The sequence below is a fragment of the Anomalospiza imberbis genome, chromosome 1 (assembly GCF_031753505.1).
Source record: "Anomalospiza imberbis isolate Cuckoo-Finch-1a 21T00152 chromosome 1, ASM3175350v1, whole genome shotgun sequence".
NCBI lineage: Eukaryota > Metazoa > Chordata > Aves > Passeriformes > Viduidae > Anomalospiza > Anomalospiza imberbis.
In genome coordinates, this window is record NC_089681.1 from 85175613 (window position 1) to 85201849 (window position 26237).

Sequence of the window (26237 nt, forward strand, 5' to 3'; positions counted from 1 at the left end):
GAGTCATATGAAGCAATTCATGGAAAAATACAGTGGGGATTAGACCCAGAAAGCTCAAAATAAACATCTTTTGAGTTGAACGTGAAGTCAAGCGAATGCTTTTTTGTAGTATTATTACATTAATAGGGCTCCCAGGAACTACTGGCCCTCTCACTCAGGATGTTTCACAGAAAGAATAAGAATCACCACAAAGGTAATTAAATATTTCTATTTATTTTTTTTAATTAATACAGTATCTCCTTCCCCCCAGACAAATAAAAAGAATCATTCATAAGATATTTACCGAAGAGCTATCAAAACAGAGTGCTATAGAATCTCTTGCTTCTTTTGGAAGACAATCTGCTTTAGTATTATTCAGAAACATCACTGATGCCTACAGAATAATAAACCTTTTTCCCCAACCTAAACATCCATAATAGATCCAAGGCACATAACAGTGCATTAATTTTGGGAACCAGGTTTAACCTAGTACTCAGAACAGAGATATACCACATGAAAAGGTATAAGAATTACCACTTGAAGAGGAAGTTTATTAATGATGAGGGCAGATTAGGCTACTGCCAGATGGTGAATTACCCTACTGGTGAAGATCAGAGTTTTGATTTCTTCTGGAAGAAGCTGACAATAGCATTTACACATTCATCAGACAACCACCTCTCTGTCAGCACTTCACACTCTCTACTGTTGACTGCATGGAGCTTCTCCTTTTCCATACTTCGTAACAGCTGCTTGGACACTGCCAAGGACTGGAGGAGAAAGAGAGGAACATTAGGAAGGTAAGTTTTCTTTTCTATACTTTAGTGCTTCAGGAAATAATATAAAACCCACACTGGAATCCTAACCCAACTGCATTAACATCAGATCTCTTAGCTTTTAGTCAACCTTTTTGCTGGAAGTATTTATTGCATTTAATTCCCTAGACTACTAATAAGGTGGAGAAGGCTCATGGGAAGCAAACCAGCAGTCCCCCAAGTGCTCATAATCAGAGTAGATGGGCAAAAGAAACAAAATCCATTCAATTGTCTGCAGCATCAAATGCTACCCACATTATCAGCAGCTGGCACAGCTGTCTCCTCCCATCCAAGGAAGGACAGGACAGGACTTCAGTAGTCTTGCAAATCCTAAACTAGGGAGCAGGAACACTGAGTTCAGCAAAAATTAAAGCCACTCAGTGTCATCTTGAGTACCCAGAGTGCACACACTATAATAATATTGCAGAACCAGTGGTAAGATTCATAAATATAAGCTATTGCCAAAATAAAGACCGAAAAGAAGCCACCTAAGGCACTCACAGAGGCACTGCACAGGTGGATTAATCAGTTAATTTGTAAGGCTTTTCAGCCACTGCATCTCTGTGGACAGTGCACTGTCTTAGATGCAGACAGAGTAGAAGAGAAGGATCTGATTCCCAGTAGCAGAGGGACAGATCTGTGCTTGAAGGAAAATATATTGAGCCTCATTATTTTGAATAAGGATGAAGTGAAACCAAGAGACAGGACAGGTTTGGCAGAAGAATTGGGAATTCTACAGGCTTACAAGGTGGAGAAAAATTAAAAATACTGACATTTTTGGGGAGGCTTGCATAAGCTTCTAATCTTGCCCAAACTTCCTTCTGAAAACTGCTGTCAGGGAAGACTTCAGTCACAAGTCCCTGGGCACAGGCTTCTGCTGCAGTCAGCTTTTTATTGAAAAGCAACATCTCACTTGCCTATATAAAAAAAAAATAAAGTGTGATTAAACAAGACACAAGACTTGAGTTATCTGACAGGGAAGCTGCATGCTTCCACATCATGTTCATTTTACTCTCTTGCTTGTTAATATCTGCCCTCTGAAAAGAACATAGAATAGATGATGATTATTATTACTGTAATTATTAAGGAATCTCCAGATACTTCAAAGGCCTTGCTCGAGCAGAGTACTCAGTCCCATCATCCAGGCCATAAAGAAGAGGTTAAGCAAATTTTATACTCAGAATCAACCCCTGGGCTTCATCACTAGGGACTGGCCTACAGTTCCTACTGTTCATTAGGATTGTACATGTCTTTTTGAGCAGAGCTCCAAGGTTGCAATCTGAAATTGCCCCATCATAAATGTGTTTGTTCACTTTTGCAGTGACTCCAAGATTTCTAGAACATGTACTGGCAGGCTGTGTCTCACTGAACAGACTACTCTTGGTACTTGTATGCCTATGAAGCACTTGTTCAGCTCTTTATAGATTTAAACCCTGCTCAAAAAAATACATTATATTAATGCATGAAATATAAAATAAGTATTTAAAACTACCCAGCTTTTTTCTGTGGGATATCAAAAGAAGCAAAAAGGACTTATGCTGTTCCGAGGAAAAAAAAAAAAGATTCTGCTGTCTCTTCATTTTTCAGATTTTTTCCTTTTTATTTCCTCTTTTTATTTCCTTTTTTTTTTTCCTTTTTTTTTTTACTATAAATTAGTTTCCTTCTTTCTAGAATAGACAGAGAAATTAAGAGTATGGACAGAAGACCACACTTGCTGTCACAGTCAGAGGATACCAACACACAAAGGTCAGATGATCTCACGGGCACTGCACACATTCTTACCTTGGCTAAGCCCATAATTTTTGGAAACAGGTAAGAGGAACATCCTTCTGGGCTCTGCCCAAGTTGACTAAATGGGCTGTGAAATGTAGCCTGGTAAAAGAAAGAGAACAAAAGAAAGGAAACCTTAGATCAGAGCATGGAATTGAAGTACTAGGATTTCATTTTCATTTTAAATCTTCTACTGAGACAGAGTTCACCAAACACATTCGACCTATCACCATAATAGCCTTGAAATACCATCTGGTAACATTGCTTCATTCCCTCAATGCACCCCAGAGCCAACTTTGTATAACTCCATTCCCACATCCAACAACCCTATTGATGAAGTTACAGTAATTGAATACAGCCCTTAGAGAAACTAATGTGTATGTGCAAAATCTTTACAGAAAGGATGTTCATGCACATTTGCCTTAAATGTTATTAAATAAATATTCCAAATAACTTAGGAGGCAAAAAGCATTTTTCCTTTCTGAAGGCAAAGCAAGTTTATTCTTCTGAAAAATTCAAGTCACTGAATCTTTTTTTCACCAAATTTTAAGCAAATATTAAAAGAGCCTGAGCCAGAAATGCAGCAAGGAGTCTTACAAAATAATACCACAATTGCAAGTCAGAAGTGAACAGTGAACAATCTGTCAGAACAAGGATCAATCAACTTTCAGAAGGCTTCAACAATCTTGAAGGTAATAGGAAAATTGTCACAAAGGATAATCTAAGTGAAAGGCTAGGTTAGATCCTATAGAAATCCTCCAAGAACTGTTACCAAGGGTTCAAGCAAAAGTTGTCCCAGTGCAGGTAGGAAGGTACTAGCAGACTCTAAATAATGAGCTTACCATGGACTTTAAACACAAATATGCAGAAAATGAAAACTGTGTCACATAATAAGTATGCAAGTAATATAATCATGCAGAGATTTTAAAAGAATAAAAGGCAAAAAATAAGATGTATTTATCAATGATTACACATAAAAAGTAAAAGGAAGTTCAAGTATAAACTTCAAGCCATTCAAGAAAGAAGGATAATGTTTACAGAACAAAACATTTCATGCATATTTGGATTAAATTTCAATTAAATCTACACTAACTCATGGGTATAAGGAGATGATATGTTAAGGGCAAGTGACTAGACTTCCAAATAGTCTTGATAAAATTGAGAGGTATGAGTAAGAAGATACTACTGATGGACAAGTTAAAGTTTGTTGGGAACAACTTGGTATGTAGCATGTGAGACACAATAGGGAAAACTGTTTTCCTGGCAACTTTGCAGTAAGGGATCCAGGTGTTAGATCAGATCACAAGTATGTAAATCAAATACAGCCTGCAGAATGTGGAAAAGTTCTTCTGCTCCATTTCATGTTTAGTAAGACATGAGTTGGAGTGATGTGTCCAGCTTGTACCACTATGCTTAAAGAGACACAGAGCAAATGGAAGGAGTCCTGAGGAATGTTACTGCAGACCACATGAGGAAAGGCTGAACAAATGGCAGCTGTTCAGCTCAAAAAAAAGGAAAATACTGAGAAGAGAAGGTAAACCTGAGATATATCTAATAGGCTAAGTACACTGATGGCTAAGGTTATTCCAAGGAAGGATGCATATAGACTGTTCTTTAAGCTGAGAAACAAGGAAAAATATGTTCACCCTGTAGCAACAAAAGATCAGATGAGAGGGGTGAAAGAGGTAGAAGCCAACATTTTTCTAGTAAAAAAAGAGATCTATGGGCCATAATTGACTGAATAGATCATACATATTATACAAGCATATGTCAGGAGTGACAGTCATCAGTGATCTGTAATTAATTACTTCAGCCAGTTACTGAACTTCCATTCCATAATAAACTTTTGCTCTCCCTTTCACACCTGAAAGGGGCCTTACAAACATCATTTCACAACATCTTAGAAGAGGGGCTCTTAGAAAATAGCCTCTAAGCTGGAGTCAGTAACTTGATAAGCTTAACTACAGCACGGGAAATTCCATGCATGATAACCACTGGCTGATGCACTCCTGTGCTGGTTATTAATATAGGTAGGTGTTCCTTGATGTGATATACATAGCCTTTAGACTTTTCTGAAGTGCTCTTTTCTTTCTTTCGGATTACCCCAAATCAAATAGTGTTTAATACAGATAGAGGCTTTAAGACTGTATTGGGATAGGTCATGTAATGTACTTACCCTGTCTGAAGCATAGACAAGGTCACACAAAGCAAGGACTGTTACACAGATTCCAATAGCTGGGCCATTTACCACTGCAATCAGTGGTTTGGGAAAATCAATAAAATGACCCACAAACTCTCTAGAGAGAAAGGAAAACAGAAGATGCAAGATGTAAGAGATACACCTCAAGTGTTTTTCAGCCAACATAAACAAATTGCAAAACACGTAATTAGACACTGCATAACAAAACCCACGAGCTAGATGGAAACTATGTAATGTATGGTTTTAGAGCTTTTCAGAAATGAATTATAACAAAATAATAACTATTTGAAACAGCTGCATTTCCTTAGCAACTAAGAATCAAACCTGTACATGTCAGCAGAGCTTTCCTAGTTCCTGTGATCAAGTTATGGAAGTGTTTTCCTCTTCAGCTACAGTAGCTGAATACAGCGCGCTGACAAGAGCCCTCTGCCTACGCATCCATCCCAACTCCACCCATGGGACAGTAATTCCCTTCACAGACTCTGCTCTGCAGTGAAGCCCCAACAGGTACCAACACTGTAATGCTACCTCAACACAGAATTCCCTTGTGCCCTCTGCACACGTTTGAGAAACAGCATTTTGTTTCATCTGACAGCTGCTTCTCCATCCAAGAGGTGCAAAGTGCATTCTCAAAATAAAACATTTTCCAAAAGAGAACAGTGTTGCAAGAACTCCATTTTTCTGGCATCTCTGTACATTGGTTGTAGTGAAGCACTGTGCCTGTGTAACAGTAACAGCCCAACAAACACAGGCTTCCCACAAGAGCAAGGGTAAAGGCCATAAAGCACTGGAACCCTGCATTGTGCTGAACACCCTGCAAAACACCACACCGCAGGCGGGAACCCTTGCCAAGTACCACTGAGTAACATCTTCACAACAGGCTCACACTGCATCATTATCACTTTGAGGGGCAACTGTGATCCACAGACAGCTCACCTAAGTAAAATCTGCAAAACTGAGTACTTCACTTGCAGTTCATCTTTAAAACATAAACCAAACCCACTGATTTTCTGTGTGTTTTAGCTTTTTCACCAACTGCAAGTGCCTAAGGAAACAATCCAATTTGCAAGCATCTCTCAGATGCAATTATCACATACAGAAGTAAATGAGAAGACAGAATCTGCTTAAGTAAGGGGAAAAAAGAAACAAACCCTTATGTGAGATGATATCCCTGATCTACTTGGCCTTAGAAAATCAATTCATTTAACAGGTGAATTAAAATTTAAAGGCAGAACCAAGATCCCAGAATTACTGGGCAATTTTGAACAAGCTTATTATACCTGTCTCCATTCAAAGAAGTCTGCCAGTAGAGGTATTTTGGCATTTCCTTGTTAGTGTAGACACTGCTGGATATCAAAACCCCCACAATTTTTTCATACACAGTTAAAACAGTGTTTTTGTCATTATACCTGTATGTACTTTGGGGACTAAACAAGGAAATCAAGTCTTTCGTATCACTGTGCTTTAAAATACTTCTAATATTAATATATTTATTTAATACAATTAATACCACTTCCTCCCACAGGATCTTTGTGTTTATGCACACGGTGATCCCATAGACATAGTCATCTAAATAGATTAATCTGGGTCTCTGCTGGTGTTTTCTAACAATGCCTGCAAATTATATTTTTCCCATTACAGTAACTTATGTATATATGAAACCAAGATGTTCTACTTGAGTAATACTGCTCCATCTTTTGCCATCTTCTCCATTTCACCAGGCTGGACATTCGTGAAATTACTCAGATCATTTCCACTACTGTAGTAGCCTCCATTTCCTGCAGAGAACACAAAGGAGTAAATGCACCAATAGTTTCTGAGTAGGAAAGAAAAGAGAAGCTTTCATTTATTAGATTTACAAAAGAATTTAATCCCGAGTGTCTAATAACATTAATAAATTAGAGGATTTTCTCAAAATATATACAATATCTTAAAGGACATCTATAGTTTAAAAGTGTTTTGACTGTCAATTTGTTGGAAAAAAAAATCAGTAAAAAGCCAAAGAATGCTAGCTGTGAAATATTTGATGTGGAAAAATAATTTTCTTTTTTTTTCTGTAACTGTCAGATAGAAAAAATATTTTATTTCTTTCCCTGCACACTTCCTTAGGGTTTTTTTTCTGTCAATTTGCAACCATTCAGACAATTAGATGTGAGAAATGGTTTTTTAAACAGGACAATGGAAATGTAAGTTGATGCATCTCCCTTCACCCACATTCAAACTGATGAAGAAATCAAAAGTAGACAGAATAACCTATTTAATATGTGGTAGAGTTTCATATTTTTTATGATCTATTGAGAAAAAGGAACAGCAGTGTAAGGATACGACTGACAGCACTGCATTGACATCACTGTACTGGAAGATGGATTCTTCAGTAAGAAACAGATAAGCTGGTATTCAATGTATAAGTCAATTTGAGGCACCACCAAAAAAAGCAAGAAGCATTTAAAAGCTGATTACTGCATGACTCAATTGCTTAAATCACCCTATATTCCATGAGGACTTTCACAGGATGGGACCTACTTTACACTGCAGTGCTCTTTTTCACTGTGTGAAAAGGAACAGAAAGGTTTTGCAGAGGTGTTTGCTGTTGACTCACAGCTATATAATGTGTTAGACTTTCCAGCTTCAGTTGTGTGACTCGCCTTTCTTATCTTGTAAGGGCTGTGGTGCACAGTCATTGCTACAGAAAGGAAATCCAGCATCCTGGGAATGGGAACCAGGTGTTGGTAAGGCAGACCGTGGAGAAGAATTTGCAAGCAATTACCTTAGAGAAAACATGTCCAAGCCCAAATTCACCTTGAATTCACTCTACTTAGATGTCAGCCAAAACTCAAGTTCTGGCTAATTTCTTAAAAAGACACTTTTCTGCAATGAGGACGGGTCAGACAGGCAGCTATTCAAAAGTAATAAAGCCTTTAGGAGCATTCCATGTCCATCTTCTCAGCTGAGAAAGATGTTTTGATGAAACAGCAAGCTTGCTTAAGAATTTAAAACTCCAGCTTGAATAAACTTTGCCAAAACACTTCAGAAAATCTTTGGTCTATAACAGAGGAAAGGATTTCCTCACTTAATTTTACCTTAGTCTAAACACAGGTAGGTATTTCATGTCAGTACTATACCTTGGTATCACATAAAACATACCAGTAATAACTGCTATGGTAGAATCATTTTTTCCAGCTTCTTCAAGCGCTTTGATAATTTCTCTGTACATCTGCATAAAAGGAAAATCAACAAAGTACAAATGTGATGCTGCAAAAGAACATAAAAATGAGATTGACACTGAAAACAAGGAACTTGAGATAGATTAGCTATGATCCTTTTAACTACTAAAATATTTGTCATGCACAGAAAGTTTGGTATTACATACTTCGGACCATAAAGACACACGCTTGCAATACTGAAAACTTGCAGTGCAAATCTAAAGGACAAAATAAGGTCCTTTGGAAAAACAAGCACTGACGTGAAACAGCTGGTTTCAATACAGCAGTTTAAGTGGATCAAATAACACACTAAAGAATCAGCAGCAGTGGGGTGAAGATCCTCCTCTGGTATCTCTGCAGTTGTGAACCAGGATGATTGTGATGTTTTCAACAAGATGGACTTACTCATGAAGATAACTGTGGGAAACAGAAGATCACCTACACATACATGCAGCAGTACTGAGCGAAAGGCTGCACAAATGCTTTGTTATACTCAACACAGCAGTCAAATCTTGTATCCAAAACACAGGCCAGTCTTCCTGCAGTTTGCTATTTTAATTTAGTCTGACCATAATCCTATATTAAGTTTGAAATAAATCAAGAGACACAGAAAAGCCTAATCTGTAAAATTTTAACTGAATGATTTCATTTTGTACTGGGTATTTATTCCTTAGGTTGTTGTTGGATCCCTCACAAAGGTCAGAACACCATGCTTCAGTCAGTTCTGTTGAACCCATAGTAAGGACCCTTTAAAGATTAAAGTTTCTTCATAAAGAAAAAAAAAATCATTCCTCCCAAGTTCATTTCTTTACCTGATGGTTGATGGCATTTTTCTTATCAGGTCGGTTAAACATTATCTTTGTGATATTGTTTTTGGTAGTAACTATTAATGTTTCATAGCCATCATGCCTGCCCTCTTCTGGAGAAGCCTCTTTCTTCTGGCTAGCAGATTCTGCAGAGACCAGACTTGAGATAAGTTCAGCATATTTCTGTCTGGCATCATCCTGCAATAAAAGAAAAGAAATTTAAAAATCAGGTAGAAAAAAAAGGAAAAAAAAAGAAGAAAAAAATACTTTAAAAAAGTAAGAAGAAAATAACACACACAAGATTATGAAAAGCTACAACTGAAATCAGTTGCAGTACTAATAAAATGGGTACCTTGGTGGAGGGGGAGGGAAAGGTGACTGCTTCAGGACAAAAGAAAATTAAAATCTCCATTATAACATATTCCAATCAGGGGGGAGAGAAAGGGAACATGTATTTGAGCACTGCAGAACATGCTTTAAGTCACCTTAAGGGCAGTAGCAATAGATTCACAAAATGAAAGTGCATAGATGCTGGGATGATGACATTTATTTTGCTGAAAGAGTGATTCCATCCATGATTAAGATTACTAGAGAGACCTTTGTCATATTCCCAGCATTTACACGTTTCTATGGATCCTTTGTTTCTGCTTTCCAGTCAGACATTTCTCCAACAAAAGTTTTTTATTTTAGAATATGTGTTGCTGAAAATAAGATCACTGAAATGGATCTTAGGGCATTTTAAAATTGCTTGAAGACAATAGTTTTCATTTAGCACTAACATGATGCACAGAAGCCTAAAGAATATTGTCTCCCTATTTCTAAAGTAAGCAATGATTTAGAAGAATTTTAAGTACTTGGTTGTTACAACTTATTGGCTTGAAAGGATAGCATACTTTGAACAGTTCTATAATCCATAATGATTAGCACATGTCTATCCACTCTCCACTCTAACTTGAGGAGTCAATTCCTTTCCTTAAGTATTTCTTGACTACTCCTAAAAGCTGCAGGGCCATCTCAAAAATAACCCTAAAACCCCAAACTAAACAAAAGATCAAAATGCACCCCAAAAATCCCAAAGCAGAACAATATCTTATATTCATGAGATTATGCAACCATGTTTTCTTTTAGAAAAAGAAAAATACAAATCCCCTCCTCTATATTAAAGAATCTTTTTGACTGAGCTCAGCAACTACTACTGAGCAGCAGGTCTAATGCAGCACTGACACAGATTATTTGAAAAGCTTGTTTCCTTCATTTAATAGCAGCTGAGATAACCATGGCAGCTCTATGCAGTCAGACTTATTAAAGCCTGCATGAAAAAGGAATGCTAATGTATCTCTGCATCTTTATTCTCCCTGCTTGCTTCACTTGACTTCTCTAAAGGTTATGAAATATACTAAAAATATCAAGATATATTGAGAAAGAAAGAATGAAGAGAGGCTCTCAATACACCAATTTTTCTAGCATTTTAGTCAACAGCATAAGAGACTGACTTTTTAAAATGGCAAAGTTATGAATATGCCGAATTCAGAGATTTGTGTTTTGTTGTAAGAACTGAGAAGCTCACTCCATTTTTCTTAAAGAGAAGAGCAGAATGGACCATAATGCAAAAAACCACTATTTTCATTGGAAGTTATCACATAAGATCACTTACACAGTACAAGCTGGCAGTAATAATGTGGAACTAGGCTTACACACTAAAAAAAAAATCTCCAAACAGTGAAGCAGTGAAGTGATTGAGGAATACAGTAGCAAACATTTTGATGGCTGAAGCAGAGATGCTCAACTAACATGCAATGTTTTTAGTCATCAGCCACTCACTTAAAGACAAGGCACTTCAAGGTGGAGTAATCTACAAAGTAGCTAAGTGAAATTATGAGTTTTGTCACCTGAGACAAATTGCCAAGAGAGTTCCATGCATCCCATTTAGCTTTCTTGACAAAGTCCAGCATACCTGGTTTTGGAGCATTGCAGGGACCTTCAGTAGCCTGAAAAGAGAGAGAAACAGGCTTATTTAAACCTTTGATTAAAGTTCAGATGATTTGGTAGAAAAGATGATGACTGTTCTGAATACTTATCTGATCAGGATACAGAATTCAACTCTGAGAGAGAAGGAATACTGTTTGGACAATATGCTGACAGTTCACATACTGTGAGGTTTTCAGTGTCTGTTACTTTTAATAATGTATTGGGCTTCCAGAAGCACCTGATCAATATGAGAGACTGCTTTCCAAAACACCCATGCATGTTAAGTTCTCCTGCTGCAAAAACTGTGAAAATGTTATACTCATAAAGAATGTTAAATACTTGTGAGCTGTGTGAAGAAACCTTTGAATAGGAACTATTAATCTGGATCTTACTTCAAAGTTGGCCCTGCTATGAGCAAGGGCATTGGACCAGCTGAACTGGAAGAGTCTGAGCTATCCCGAAGTATTCTATGATCAGTTTTCCTGAAGAAAAATAAACTATTGGAAAGAAATGTTTCAAGTGGGAGGAGAAAAGAAAGAAAGAATACATGTATGAGCTCACTATTATTAATCAATAAAGCTACATGGAACCATCAGCTATCTTTAAGGTTTTTTAAAATGAGTTGCTGATTGCCTTCCTCAACATAACAAGCCTGTACTGACCCTGCAGTCAAACCTGACCCACAAATACTTCCTGAAATACCAATACAAGCCCTGCTATGGACATAAAGCTATTTCTACAAAGGTCTCCTTTTATGCTGTGGTAAAGAATAACCTTCACTTGAACTGTGGAGGAACAGTTCTTTGAATTCAAAATAAACAAACAAAAAACCCCAAAACCAACAATGACCATACTAAAATAAAAGAGAGGAAAAATCCCCATAAATCAACTTCCAAATGTCAAAACCATTATATAATAGGCCCAGATGTCTATAGATACAAGAAACTTAAGAGGAAGCCTACTCTTTTTTCCTAGGCATAAGCCATTTCCAAAGCTGAATCAAAATTATTATATGGAAGGTATCACACAATGGATGCAATTTTGCTCTATTTATTTGAATAAAGGTTTCTACTCAAAGCATGAAAAAACAGGTTTGGCTTCCTTCAGAATTTAGGCATTTTAAAGGGCTGACATTTCAGGAACACAATTTTATTTTCATATAAAATGAAGAGCCTGTTAACACACAATACATTTGAACAGCCTGTATTTTAAATAAATTTTACAGGCCTATCCCCTCAGTTTATAAACACTCCTCACCAAAAAAAATAAGTCAAGTCATGCCTACCTGTTTAAACAGGGCATAGAGTTTCAACTTAGTTTCATTCCCAGGATCCTTTTTCAAAAGCTTCAGCTGCTCTTGAGCCTTCTGGAAGTCCTTCTGGCTGACCTGCATGGTGGCTGCAGTCACGTGCAGATGAATCGCTGGAACGCAAACAGCTTGTGTTGGCCTGGGAGTAAGCGGGGAAAAAAAATCCCATTACTTGATTTTTGTGAAAGACTAGAGCAGAAACAAACACACTGCTTTTTAAGACATTTAAAGTAAATGTGAAACATTACATACAACACTAATCAAAACAACAAGATATTAAAAGTCACAAGAAAGTTGCTTTAGAAGTTTGCTATTGCTGTGATATAAGTAACCTTTGGAAATTATTGATTTTTATTAATTATTTAAATCTCATTCCCTTGCACTCAGCACCTTGTATAATACATTCAGTCCTGGGCCCTTCATTACAAGACAGACATTTTGGTGCTGGAATGTGTCCAAAGAAGGGAACAAAGCTGGTGAAGGGTCTGGGACACAAATCCTATGAGGAGCAACTGAGAGAGCTGGAGTATTTCAGCCTCGAGGAAAGGATGCTCAGAGGGACCTTGTCACTCTCTTTAACTGCCTGAAAGGAGGCAGTAGCCGGGTGGGGGTCAGTCTCTTGTCACAAGTAACAACTGACAGGATGAGAGGGAACAGCTTCAAGTTGCACCAGCAGAAGTTTAAATTGGCAAAGAAAATCCTCCTAATATCCAGATGGGTGGTCAGGCATTGGAAAAGGCTGTCCAGGGAAGTGGTGGAGTCACCTTGTCAGGAGGCATTTAAAAGATGTGTCTATGTGGCATCTGGTGACATGGTTTAGTGGTGGTTTTAGCAGTACTGGGTTAATGGTTGGACTTGATGATCTCAGAGGCCCTTTCCAACCTAAATGGTTCTATGATTAGCAGCTTTATACATCCATTAATTAAGATGAGTATGCAGCCTGTCTGCTCTTCGTGATATTTTCAAGTGTGTGTGTGCTTGTAGCTAGAAACATTTGAATTTGAAAGTCTGGTTCTCCTTTCAGGGCAGCACAAATAAAGGCTAATTTCAATATGTACTTTGGAAAAGGACTGTAAGTAAACCAGCTTGTAGACACTTGAGAAAAAGAAATGCAGTCAAAATATTCTGGGAGAACAACTTCTCACCAGAAAAAGGCAGTTCCATCAAAACCTCCCCCAAAAGTAGCAAACCTAACCCAATTCTATAATACTTCATAAAATCAGGTTTACTTCAATAAAGTTTGGACTCAAAAGCCAAGAAGTCTTATAACTTTGATTTACTTCAAGAGGGCAAAAGCATGTTGTCACACTTTTTTTTTTGTTAAATTCCAATAGACATTAAGCATTTTTACTATTTTTAAAATATTTGCAGTTTATGTAAGAATCTTCCTTCTCTATTCTAGTAAAAAGGAAAAAGACCCAACTTTCCCCATTCTAACTTACAGACACACCTGTCATGTTAGAACATCATATATGATAGATTTTATAATCAGTTTCATTTGAAAAATTAATGAGCATCTCAAACAGAGACTGGCAGAATGCTTAATCAATTTAATGTTAATATTTCAGTTACAGGACAATAATTTTAAAATGGAAATGCTGCCTTTTTATACACACCTAATGAGAATTTAAAAGATGTTCTACTGCCTACCTCAAAAATGTCCTCATTTCTCTTATTTCTTAAAAAAAAATTACTTTCTGCTGAAAGCCTAAAAGTTGCAGGCAGCAAGTGTGAAGAATGTGAACTGTTCCCCATTACTTTTATTTGTCTTTAAATTTATGTAGCTAGATGATGTCTTGTGAAAACATTTGTAAGTCCTACTGTTTTTATGTCCTATTATAACCCTTCTTTGTTAATAAAATCAAAGTTCTAATATTTTGGAGATACCAAGTATGAATGACAGACATAGAAAGAATATTTTTTGTTATACACAACATTTCTTTCAAAGTGAAAAGATTTTCAAAATTTGCTTCAAAACCTTGTACCAGAAGCAAGAAACGTATCTGAACAATACAAAATGGAACAGGCTATCAGAAAAGGCTGCAAGAACAGAAAGTCCTTTTACTTAAGCTGATCAGCTGTAAGCCTTTATTAAGATAGCAGTGCACCCAGACAAACAGGGGGTAAACAACTCTCACTGTAACCAACATTCAAGCTGGTGTGTTCAGAAGACTCTGTCAGAGTCTTAAGAAGTTCATCCCTTAAATAGCAAGGAGGTTATTCAGCCAACTTGTGGACTCTGTTTCCAGCATCCAAAAAATACCTTCAACAGGCAAAAGTGCACCTAAATGGATACAGATACAAGATTTTTAACACTGCATCTCTTTCATTAGTCTGTCCTGGAGTCCCAGAACATGACACTTTGAGTTCTTATTCCCAAATGTGTTTTTAAAGTCACATTTACAGGAAGAAGAAATAAGACTGCAGGAAGAGTAGCTGTTTGTTTTGGTTTGGCTTTTTTCTCTTTCCTCCAATTTTGCTATCCATCTTTGGAATTACTGGAATGCTACTGTCCCCAAGATGATCCGTGTATCTGCTAAAAAATTTTCTTGTCAGTCTAGGCAGTGACTGAGGTAGATCCTGTGTTTAAGAATGGAGATTTGGGTTAACACCACGTTTGACAATCTGGATTTCACTCCAGCCTGGCTGTGGTCAGTATCATAAAAAGGCTGTAGGAATCTCTTTTATATACAACTTGATAATGATAATAAATTAACAACATTTGAGGATGCCATAGCAGCTGGTCTGAAGGTATGTACACACATATTTATGGTTAAGGTTGGTTAGGTTTGAGTTTCTTTGCATTTAGCCAGTCACATTTCTCTTCCTTATTAAGGATGCAAAGTAGACAAGTTAGAAGAGGATGATAAAACAATCAAAATGTTTGGCTGGGGAAAAGAAAAGTGGAATGATCTTTCAGTAAGTCCAGGCTCAGAGGAACTTTGCTGTTTGGTTATATTCACTTTTTACTTCTTAGTTAAATGTTTGGGTAAAATTGTTATCTATCCACTTCAAATACTTAATCTTTCGTTCTTTTCCTCCTTACCTACTGATTTGTAATAGGAAATTGTGCAATCTAGGTGTTTATTAAAGTCTGTTTATAAGAAAAGACCTTTTATCTTTCATTCTTCCTTGCTGCTTGTCACTCAGTTCTCTGCAGGACATTGATGATTCACCCCACTCCTTCTGCCTTCTGATCTCTAAAGACATTTCCTACGCATCAGAAATGCTCATCAATTCTCAACATACTAAGGCTAAGCTGATTACTATGATTTTGCTATTAAAATAACAACAAAGAATGAAAACACAAAGGAAAAATTAAATTATTTCACAATTAATTCATCTTGGGCAGGACTTCATTCTTCAGAGGTACATACAAACAGCAGTAAGAAAGCCCCTCGATCCCAAGTAGATCACACAGAGTGAGGAGACGACACCTCTCAGCATGCACAGCAGCACTGCCACCCCTGGCACTGCACAGTGGTGCCATGCCACAGTCCCAAGGACAGAGGAACTGCTGCTGCAGTACAGTGTGCAACAGCTTACTCCCTCCATCTGCTGTTCCCTTGCTGTGACACTGAGTCCTTCCTAGTCATTCACTGAGCAAATCCATGCCCCAGTTCAGCAGCCACACAAGACTTTGTGGAAACCAAGCAAGGCAGGCAGAGAGCCTGGAACCTCACTTACAGGCTTTTAATCCAAGCAGAAAAAGAAGCCTAGGAAAGGCAACCAAAAACCCCTCAGTATTTCTCTTTCTCATCTACTCACTGCAACAAAGTGAAATAATTTCCTTCACAAAGCTTCCTGTTTATTGTCCTGCACCCAATGGCCAATTAGCTGCCACTGCCCCACTGCTACAAATTACCTTTGCTGTAGAGGCACCCAAAGAAGAGTGGTGAGGGCTGGGCAACCTCCCCCAGCTGGGTAAAAAGCCAGCTCCCAACAGAGAGACAGAAGCAAGATGAGTCACAATTTGGCTGTGCAGTCAGAGTCCATGACAAACGCCTGTGCTCTCCTGCAAGACCAGTCACTGGGGACTTCGCAAGGTGTACACTCTGAAAAAAGAAATAAATCCTGGGCATCACTGTCTGAACTTGAATCACGCAGGTTGACAACCATTTTGTATTTATTCCCCTGGTTCAGACATCTCTCTGCTGCCATTCAGTCATTTAGGATACCTTGGAGGCTCATCATTCATCCTATTCACTCAACTTCTTCACTTAAATGTCCCTTATCCCAATAAACATTCAAATGTCTCTTAAATTTAGGACTGCAATTCCACTGAAAGTAATTTCTCACTGTTTATATTATTCAAAAAAAGACTGCAAAGGCTGTTAAAGGCAGGCCTCTCACTTCTGTGTAGCTCTGTCCCTTGCATAAGGACTTTAGAAGAGTTAAAAATGCCAACATTTTGTAAAATACTGACTGCTCACTTTCTAACATTTAAAGCAACTCAGCAATTTCCTCATAAAGATTAAACAGAAGTCAAAAGATCTCTTTGCACAGGAAACATCAGACACACTCAGCAGAAGAAAGGGATGGATATACCTGAAACCTATCTTCCATTTACTTAGTACAAGTTTTCTTTTAACATTAGTAGATCCTGGGGAAATAAAGCACATAGAAAAGCAGTTAAAAATCCTATTAGGATTAAAAGCAGCGGGTGGTGCTAGATACACATGGGTTTAAAACTCCTGACAGAAATGGAAAACACTCATGTTACATTATTTTAAGTAGCTTCAGGGAGACAAGCAAGAAAAAGAACAGGAAGTGTTGTTAGACAGAAGCAAGAAGCACATTAAACTGTCACTTGGATGAATCCTGCAACATCTTTTGTCCATTACATGCAATACTTCAGATCATGTGTACAACATTCCTTCTTTGCCATGATCTCAAGGTGCTGTCATTTTTTCCAATGCTCTTTCCACACACTGTTCATGCAGAACAGCAAAGGGTATGGCAACCACCCCTTGGCATTTCCCACACACAGAGTTTTGCAGCATCATAAAGTAGCACTATTTCTGCTCATGTTCTTTCCATCTTAAGAGAAAACTGCATGAAATACTGGTGTGCTGGTGCTATTTAAAGATTTGTATGGGTCAGTTTTTGTTTTGTTATGACACAAAGCAATCAACTCCCACAAACATCACTGTGCTCAGAGTTTGGTTATAACCTAAAACAAGCTTCTGATTGTTTTAAACACCTAAAAACAAGCATGCCTCTCCTGAATCCCTGCAAAGAAGAGACAGCACATGTTTCCCCAGCCCAACCCACACCTGATTTGCAGGTGCCAGCCAGACCTCCAATTTTTCTACAAGGTTCAGGAGCCTAAAATGTATCTCAAGAGCTTCACCTGCCCCAGCACCAGCAAGTGCTGCTCTTAGAGACTGCTATGAAGTCACACAGGAGGAGAGCAACCAAACCAGACCTCGCTGCTCCCTGTCCTGCTGTGGGGACATATTCATCCACAGCAAGGAACCACATGTGCTCCCTGCCAAAGTCACTGGGGCAGTCCTTGCCTGTTGGTGCCTGGACAGTACCACTCCAACCAGTTTCAGGCTTCATTCCCCTTTTTTCAGCAGCACTTCTTTCACTTTGATCTTCCCTTAAATTATCCTGATTTTTCTCCCTGGAAGGGAAAAGGGATCTGGAGATGGAATAGCAACTTTAGATCATTAGTTCAGCTAGATCAAGGGGTGCAGGAGCAGAGCTGGTGGGAAAGCTTGTCACCACTGGCAATTGTAGCAACTGTTAGGAAATGAGAAGTGTGAGGGGAGCACAAACCTGTATTTAAACTGTAACCATGAGAAAATGAACCATCTGAAAAAAAATTACGTAAGTCTGACCTGACACACCAACTTCTCTCATTTCCCCCCAAAGCCTTCATATCAGAATCTCTAACAAGATTTTAAAAAATAAAGTTTGATTACCAAATAATTATGACAATGAGCAAAGCATTAGCAGTACCACACTTCCTTGGTAACCAGGAAAATAATATTTATAATTTTCCATATTCACTTGCAGTATTTTCTGCAGACAGTAAATTTAGGGTTGTACTTCACTTTATTTTGCTGGCAAGAGGAAGCTATTGTCTATGCTGTTAACATAAAAATTATTAGGAAATTTTAATCTGCAGGTTCCCCAAGTTATCATTCATCATGCCATTGATTATATTCTACTGAAACCAAACAGATAATAATGTAACATTAAGGACTCAAATTTTTTTACATAGCCCGAGCACTTATACAGCAATAAAAGAGCTTTCCCCATACTGCTTAAAGTGGAGAGGGCTAATTTCTGCCATATCTCTCCAGTTATTTTCCCTATACAAGCTACTGAGACCTGAGCTGGGAAAAAGAAGTGGCACCTGAAAATGCTGAAGCAAACTGAGCATCCTGTGGCATGTTTGGAACACTCATTGCTCCTTTGCTGTTGGAAAAATAAAGGAGAGCTACGGAGAATGTAGCTGGTAAATTTACAGATAAATTCTGGGTAGTTTCTTCCGGCTGTAGAAGAAAAGCAAACCTGTCGTTCTTTATGCCATCTTATTACATGCTGTTCCCAAACAAATTCATATCACTTAACTAAACACACTTCTCACCATATACTCTTTTCAGATTGTTTTTGTTTCTTTTCTTGCTACTGAATTACTTTATCATGTGTGCCTATCAAATCAACGGTGCCTGCTGCTGCTGCTGTTAGAACTTTAGCTACAAAGTACTCTTCCTTTAAGTTGCATAGACAGATTTTCTTACAAACAGGACTTGTGTATAATATTAAAAGAAACCTCAGCTTGACAATTTTTACACTAATAAAGGAAAACTGATTCAGGTTTTTATTTCTAGTCTGCCCTTTCAAGTTTCTTCTCTTATACTGGGAAATGTGGAGTACCAGGAGAAGGGAGGTGGTGAGCGAGTGGCTGCATGGTACTCCACTTGGGGTTAAACCACAACGGTCCTTTTTGATTCCCAATGTGGAGCACAAAGGGTTGAGATAACAACAGATCTGAACATAGCATGTTAGAACAAATTTGTTAAAAGCATTTAATAAATTAGCTTAATAGTTTTTGGTTACAATGATGTTCCTTTTGCTCAGAGTTCTTGCATGTGTACTCGCAGTCTTTGTCCATCCATGGGGTCTTATCAGCATCAAAGTAATTCTCTAGAAATCAATGCATTTGGTTCATTCAGGGAAATACCAAGTTTTATTAACCATGGCAACACCATGAAGGAGTTGATGTTTCAGTAGACAAAACTCCATCCTCCCTAAAAAATCCCCAAAATGAAAGGAAACAACTATCCCTTCCTGTTCCACCAGCACAGACCCTGGCAGTACCCCACTATACTACAGCATGGAGTAACTAAATTTATTGCCATTAGGCAATAAGAATGTTGCTAGTGTTCTCATATTTCCAATGTATCTTACTAGTAGAAAACATCAGTTCAAATATTCTATAAACAATTTACTTACTGCTACTATAACAAACAGAAAGAAATTAAAGCCAAATTATTTTCCCCTTTACATTAGAATGTTTCAAGAGTTGTTCTAAACACAAGTTTGGTGTATAAATCCTTATCAGCTTTTACTATTTTACACTCCTACACTGTTTTGACATATAAAAACTAGAGGATAATTATGTGTCTGTTGGCAAATTGAAGTGCTGAATCACTGTTGTTTAGTGCAAGTGGCTCAGCTGTGCTTGGTAGTTTCTTTTTCAATATTAAAGAATAGCTAAGAATGAAGGCTCTAGATTACCATTCACTGAGATATGAAATGATCTGATCTTTGTGCTCTATACAAGCACAGTTTTGTTTTATTTATGCTCTCATCACAGCTGCTGGGAGGGATACTAGGATCATCTCCTGAAATCTCCACAAGAACTCTCTCTTTCCAGCAGTCTTAAGTTGACTGGACATGATGAATAACTAAATCATGAGAAAACTTCCTGTACATGCTCAGTCCATGTAAGACATCTCTAAAAGCAGGAAGATTTACAGACAGAAACACACTTCAAAGTTAAAAATAAGAACATTAGCAGAAAAAATATAGAGCTGCAATACTCATACATGTGACATTTGAGAATCACTCAGTTTATTGCAGCATTTGGAGAGCAGCAAACTCAAATACACTCCTTACACATCGTTATCCAAGGTGACTTAACAAAAAGTTATGAACAAATACTCAAAATCAATGGAGAAAGGAAAGTGGCATTTTGATTCAGCTTGCAGGGACAAACCTTGTTGGCTGTATGGATAGCAAGAAAACATATACTTTAATATCAATAGCTTATAGCCAACACAAGTATGTTTCTTGACAAGGACACAACCAGCTTCTGCAGCTTCCACCTACATCGGAACAGCCACTGACACTCCTCACAGTGCAGCTGAATCAGTGAAAGGAAACAAAAATTTTGTCTGAAGCTTACTTTTTCTCCTGAATCCATCACATCTAGATACAATAAGGGTGGACAAAAAATACTGAACAAAACAGTAACAAAGCAGTATTTGCCAATGGCTTTTCCTGCCCAAATCTAGATCTCTTTCAGACAGCTTAGAATTAAACACTTTAGGTCTAAACACAAAGTAGCACACTGCTCTTGGTTTTGTCAGTATTTCCAGCACCCACAATCAAACGGACCAACAGGTTGTCTTTAAAGACCTGGGGCAATTTATTCAACAAAAATCTGATAATCTGAAATTGAAATTACAAACATACCAAGGGACTTCATGTCATGTCTTACGAAGACTGGTGGTGTGAAGAACCTTTCTGAAAGACTCTGAAAGTTACCTTACAAATGCAAGAGGAAGATGATTTTACCAGTATTTTGCAAAAACTTACTGCAAAAGTCAAATGGCACAAGGTTTCAAGAAAGGAAAGAAGGTAGTTTCTTTAATATATAAAACAACAAAAAAAATTACTACTTGAAAGGTAAGAAAAGTATGATGAGCTCTCTAAACTTCCTCTTGACTTGCACCAAGACAAAAAAGACTAAGCTCAGGGGAAAAATAGGTTTAAAATCAAGGCAGATATATGCTCTGCTTGCTTTTCTGGTGGCCAGGCAAGGGTCGGTGACCCACAAAACTTAGATCACAAACACCAACTATAAGTATAGATCTGACCTACCAAAAGGAAGTTTGCAAAGATAAGCTGGGTTATCATGAGCAGGAGCAGCATAGCAGAGTACCTGAGCACCACAGAAATCAGCACAAGCCAAGGAGAGCTGATAAATGGAAACCTGTCACAGAAAACCTCTCACAGAAAAAGATGTTGGTTGATAGGGAATAGCAAAGAGCTGAGCAAGGCGCACTAGTGCAGACTGAAATACAGCACCAAGAGGCACAACTTCAGAGAGTCAGAAACTAAAATGCAAGAGCCTGTGTAAGACAGCTTCAGGGAGTAAAAAACATACTCCACAGGGCTTTCCTGGTGTAGGATCAGGGTCTATGTTTTGCGGATAGGACACAAGCCTTGTATGTGGACACATTTCCCACGTCAGCGAGCCAGGATGCATTCCCATTCAACTGCTAGTGAGTGGGGAAGTAGGCAGGCAGATGTTCAGGAGGCTGCAGGACATCTGCTGCCTACACCTCACTGAGGTCAGGAGGGAAACAAGACCCCACTCACCTACGTTGGGGGAAAAGTTTCAGGCATAAAAGCAACTTCTACTGTAAGCATCAGAGGTTTTAGTACAGACTCCCAGGAGACACAGGAGTGTTCGCAAAGAGGGTTTTTAAGGATATAGTCTGATTTATTACGTGATAGCAATTCTGAAAACATCCAGTCTTCCTCCTTGTAAAGTGAATTGGTTTAGGGATGTCAGCAGACAGCAGGAAAGAAAAGGAAAGCTGTTGCAATACAAAAATAGAGCCTGGTGGGGGGGAAAGTGGGTGAAGAGGCATGCTTGAGAAGACGCCAGCATAAGAACATCAGAAAAAAGCTCCTAAAATTTGTACGTCCATACACAACCACAACTATCTGAATAGCACTGACAGAAAGGACTAGACATTTCCCACCAGAGATACAAGGCAGACTCTCTCTGAGGCCAATTAGATCCTTATGGCCAAACTTGGAAAAAGGAAACAGAACAAAAAAGGGGATACCACCAGACTTACTGGTCACCTCCAGGATGGCAGCAGCCTCAAAGAGGTTTTCCACAAGGCAAGGCTTACCTGTCCTCTGGGTGTGCTGGCATACACAGTTCTTCTCAAATGCAGGAAACTTTATTGCATGTCTATAGCAGTGGAAAAATGTATTTATGTGCTCCTCACATATTAAAAAGAAGCAAACAAACACTTGTGATCCATCATTAACAGCAATCAAGAAGCCTTTTCAGGGAATGACCTGGAATACTGAACTGTTTCTAAGAAGGAGGCCCCTGAGTGCAGTCATTTGATGAAACAAGAAATAATCTCAGCTGCAAGAGATCAGTTCTTCCTCTTCCCTCAGTGGAGCAACTTCCTTATAAAAGCCCAGTTTAATGGCAAAGCAAAGCCTCTGGGCCCTAAAGACCCAGGACTTTACATCTCACTGGCTTGGTGGGAGGCAAGGCAGAAAAGAGCCATAGCTCTCTTCTGGGGGTCTATAGGTCTGCAGTCAGAGAGAGGTAAAGGAAAAGATGGAAGGGTTATAATGTCCTGTTTTGCCATACATCTATTAAAGGGTGTTTGAGATAATTACCAACAAATGCAACTGCACTACCAAGTAAAAAGTATGCAATTTAGGGTGCAGGATCAATAAACTCCCAGGCAGAAGTACAAAAAGACTGCAGAGACTGAATAAGGACTGTTGTGCATTGTGCTGGAACACCTGAGCTCCTGCCATGTGGGTGGGCTGTAAACATCCAGATGTTTTGTCATGAGATGATAAGCGGATGCCAAGAAGAGATTTGGAATGCTGCTCAGGAGACAGATGGAAGTGAACTTGAACTCTTAAGACTGCTGCCTCCCAAGCTGAAAACCAGATAGTGTAGTGGAGATTTACTGTGAGCAGGAAGTATTCCAGGCACAGGGAGAGACCAACAAGGCTACAGAAGCAAGGAGAAGCCAACAGTGTAAGAGAAAATTAACTGGCTTTCAATTCACTTTACTTAAAGACCAGCATTTAATAGTGCTCCTATGAAAAAGTCTTTTCTGAGAAATAAAAGAATAGCTCATGGGAAATTGGTCTTTGACCTCATTTAAAGTTGCTGAAATACAAAGGAACACACTAGGAAGTTTGGGTGTGACTATGTTACTGTCTCAGTTTGACCAGGAGAGTGCTCTTGGAGTAAACTCTCTGCATTGCTGCCAACTCCACTCTCCCAGGCTGTGCTTGACACATACAAATCCGATCCCTTCTAAACTACATAAAACTGGGAGATGTCCTCCAGCCACTGACAGGCATTCAGTGTTGGGATCGCACTACAGCTAGTCCAAAGGAAACCCCCCAAAAAAGGACAGCACAGATGGAAGTTCCCCAGCAGCAAGCATTCGGTGCCCGCTGGTCTGTCTGACCTGCCCTAAGTGCAGATACAGCTTCACAGCAGTGGTGTTGTGGGGCCCCCAACCTCAAAGACCAGAGTGCAAAGACTGTCAAATGCACATGGCTCCAGTGAGACTCTTCTGAATGGGCACTTGTGTCAGCATCCCCCCCATCTCAGATGAATTTAACCTTGAAATATTATATATTGCAACAGGGCAGGACAAGAAGAGCCTGTGGAACCCACAGTTCCACGTCTGAAAGAATTATGAATGTCCTGCTTAGAAAGACAAACAAACCAAAATAAAATAAGAACAATTCTTGCATATTGCCTTTATATTTGCACAAGTCTTTCTCTTTCAGTGTTCCAAGGATATGACTCCTTTTTCCAAGTTTAGACTGCAAAAAATGCTTCCTAAATTCACTGGCACAGCAATGTTGCCAGTATCTTTGATAAAATTCTGCTTGCATACTGCTAGACAGAAAATAAGGCTCACCTTTCTGGTGCTCCAGTATTAGAAAAATTGCACTATTTGTCTTTATTATATCTGATTAAATACTAAAAACATGAACCCATTATTAATACTGATTTATTAACTGCTGCCTCATATAGAATCTTGCCATTTCAAATACATCTGACTCCACCAGCCTAATGATGATCAGCAGGCCAGTCTTTTACATGTTTTCCCAATTTAAAACTGCTTTCCCTCACTTTCATTGTAACAACCTAGATACAGTAAATTAATATTATTTAGCTGAGAAAGCTTGCCTAGAGAGTTTTTTTTTAAATGAGGACAGAAGTCACACAATTCTCTTTGTTTCTCCCTCTGTCTTAGAATGTTCATGTACTTACTTCAAGTAAGTTCTTACAAAGCTTTGGGTGAAAAATATGACAATTTAATGCATAAATGTCTCACAGTCTTCAGTTAAGATGCGCTCATGCCTAACAGACATACTTGGATACTTGAGTAAAAGCATTTCACTTACGAAAGTGTGCATTCTAACAGTCAAATCTGAATGTTGTTACCAGAGTATCACACATCTCTAAATCTATTGGTATGACGATGTCTGCTTCACTACTCTATTTAGGAACTTGCTTACCAAGTATACTTAACACACCTTACTTTTTCTTGAGTATTAAGCTATTTTTGATTAGAAGAGGAAATTCGATGAATTGGCATACTTTGTGATTCTTATTCATATACAAGCAACTTCACAGTGGAATTTCCAATATAGCCATTTTCAATAAAAATGTATGTCACACAATTCCAAGTATAATTGCAACTCAAGCCATCCCTTCTGCTTTTCACTGCCCAGCTAACTCTGAAGGTGCACAGCTGCTGCAGTGCACGCTCCTGCACATGACACTTTATTTGGAAACAGCTTAAAGGCAATATGTAATAAACAGAGGCACAGAAGATACTGTGTGATTATCTGGAAAGCCAGAACAGCCTTAGCAAGAAGCCGTAATTAGCTGGACACACAATTAAGCTTGGTTTTGTCAAGGCCAGGCTGGTTCTGAGTAACCTGGCCCAGGGGAAGGTGTCCCTGCCCCTGTCAGGAGAGTTGGAATTTGATTAACTTTAAGGTCCCTTATAACCCAAACCATTTATAATTACATGGTCTATGGGACTGATAAAGTAAAATATAAAAAAGAAGAAAAGGCCCAAACACACACACTCTTTTGCACATTTCACTACGGTTTTGGATACCTCACCCCCAGCCTAACCAACAACTTTTCTAGTGGTGAAATACTAGCCTCAGGAAGGCGAAACACAGGTTTCCCACTCCCAAGCTGTGTTCAAACACTTAAAGGTGGTTGGTACGGCCGGAGGGGTCCCCCAGCTTTAGCAGAAAGCGACCTGCCCCGTTTTTGGGATGAGAGCGGTTCCCGGCGCGGGGCACTAACGCCGGGGCCATCCGGGGAACGCCAGCCCGGCTCATCCAGCGGCACGGGCAGGGCACCCGCTCTGCACGCCGAGCCCCGGCGGGAGGCAGCTGGGGCTGCCCAGCCCCCGGCACGGACGCCCCCGGCACGGACACCCCCGGCACGGACACCCCCGGCACGGACACCCCCGGCACGGACACCCCCGGCACGGACACCCCCGGCACGGACACCCCCGGCACGGACACCCCCGGGCCCGCCGCTGCCGGCCCGGCCGGGCCGCCCCGTGAGGGGCCCCGCAGCGCTCGGCACCCACCTTGTCCCGCAGGGCAGCCGCCAGCACGGCTTCCGAACGAAGGTCAGCGCCGGGGCCGCCATAACCACGGGAAAAGAAGGCGGGAGGAGGGAGGAGACGGCAAACCCCGCCCCGAGGATGGATCGCCGCCTCCACGGCCGCGGAGAGGGCGGCCTGAGGGCGGGGCCGGGGCCGGGGCCGGGGCCGGGGCCGGGCTCTGGCTCTGGCTCTGCCCAGTCAGTAATAGCAGGCGGGCAGTGCTGTGGCCGGGAGGCGCAGAATCATAGGTCGGAAAAGACCTCTGAGATCACCGAGTCCAACCTTTGACCCAACGCCACCTTGTCAGCTAAACCATGGCACCAAGTGAACTGGCTGAACTTCGTGCAGTTGTTTCTTGAGTGCCTCCAGGGATGGTGATGCCACCACCTCCCTGGACAGCCCGTTCCAATGTCTTCTTCACTTTTTCTGTGAAGAAATTCTTCGTAATGTCCAGCCTGAAGCTTTCCTGGTGCAGCTTGAGGCTACGTCCTCTCATTCTGTGGCTGGTTGCCTG

The 26237-nt window shown here is 39.6% G+C and overlaps 1 protein-coding gene across 3 annotated transcripts; it reads right to left on the reverse strand.

Moving 5' to 3' along the window:
- Positions 1-193: 193 nt before the first annotated feature.
- Positions 194-25857, reverse strand: ECI2 (enoyl-CoA delta isomerase 2). Of its 3 annotated transcripts, XM_068198649.1 has the most exons (12): positions 25706-25795; positions 16596-16650; positions 15913-16102; positions 12024-12186; positions 10660-10758; positions 8777-8968; positions 7906-7975; positions 6437-6539; positions 4738-4858; positions 2574-2663; positions 1565-1708; positions 194-746 (listed from the first exon to the last, which is right to left on the reverse strand). In XM_068198649.1, exons 4-12 carry the CDS (start codon positions 12129-12131, stop codon positions 591-593), a joined length of 1083 nt encoding a protein of 360 aa, XP_068054750.1. In that variant the 5' UTR covers positions 12132-12186; positions 15913-16102; positions 16596-16650; positions 25706-25795; the 3' UTR covers positions 194-590. The 3 variants fall into 3 exon arrangements, with proteins under 3 accessions (XP_068054750.1, XP_068054759.1, XP_068054745.1); XM_068198658.1 differs by lacking the exon at positions 16596-16650 and having other exon boundaries at positions 25706-25833; XM_068198644.1 differs by lacking the exons at positions 15913-16102; positions 16596-16650 and having other exon boundaries at positions 25706-25857.
- Between the last annotated feature and the right edge of the window lie 380 nt (positions 25858-26237).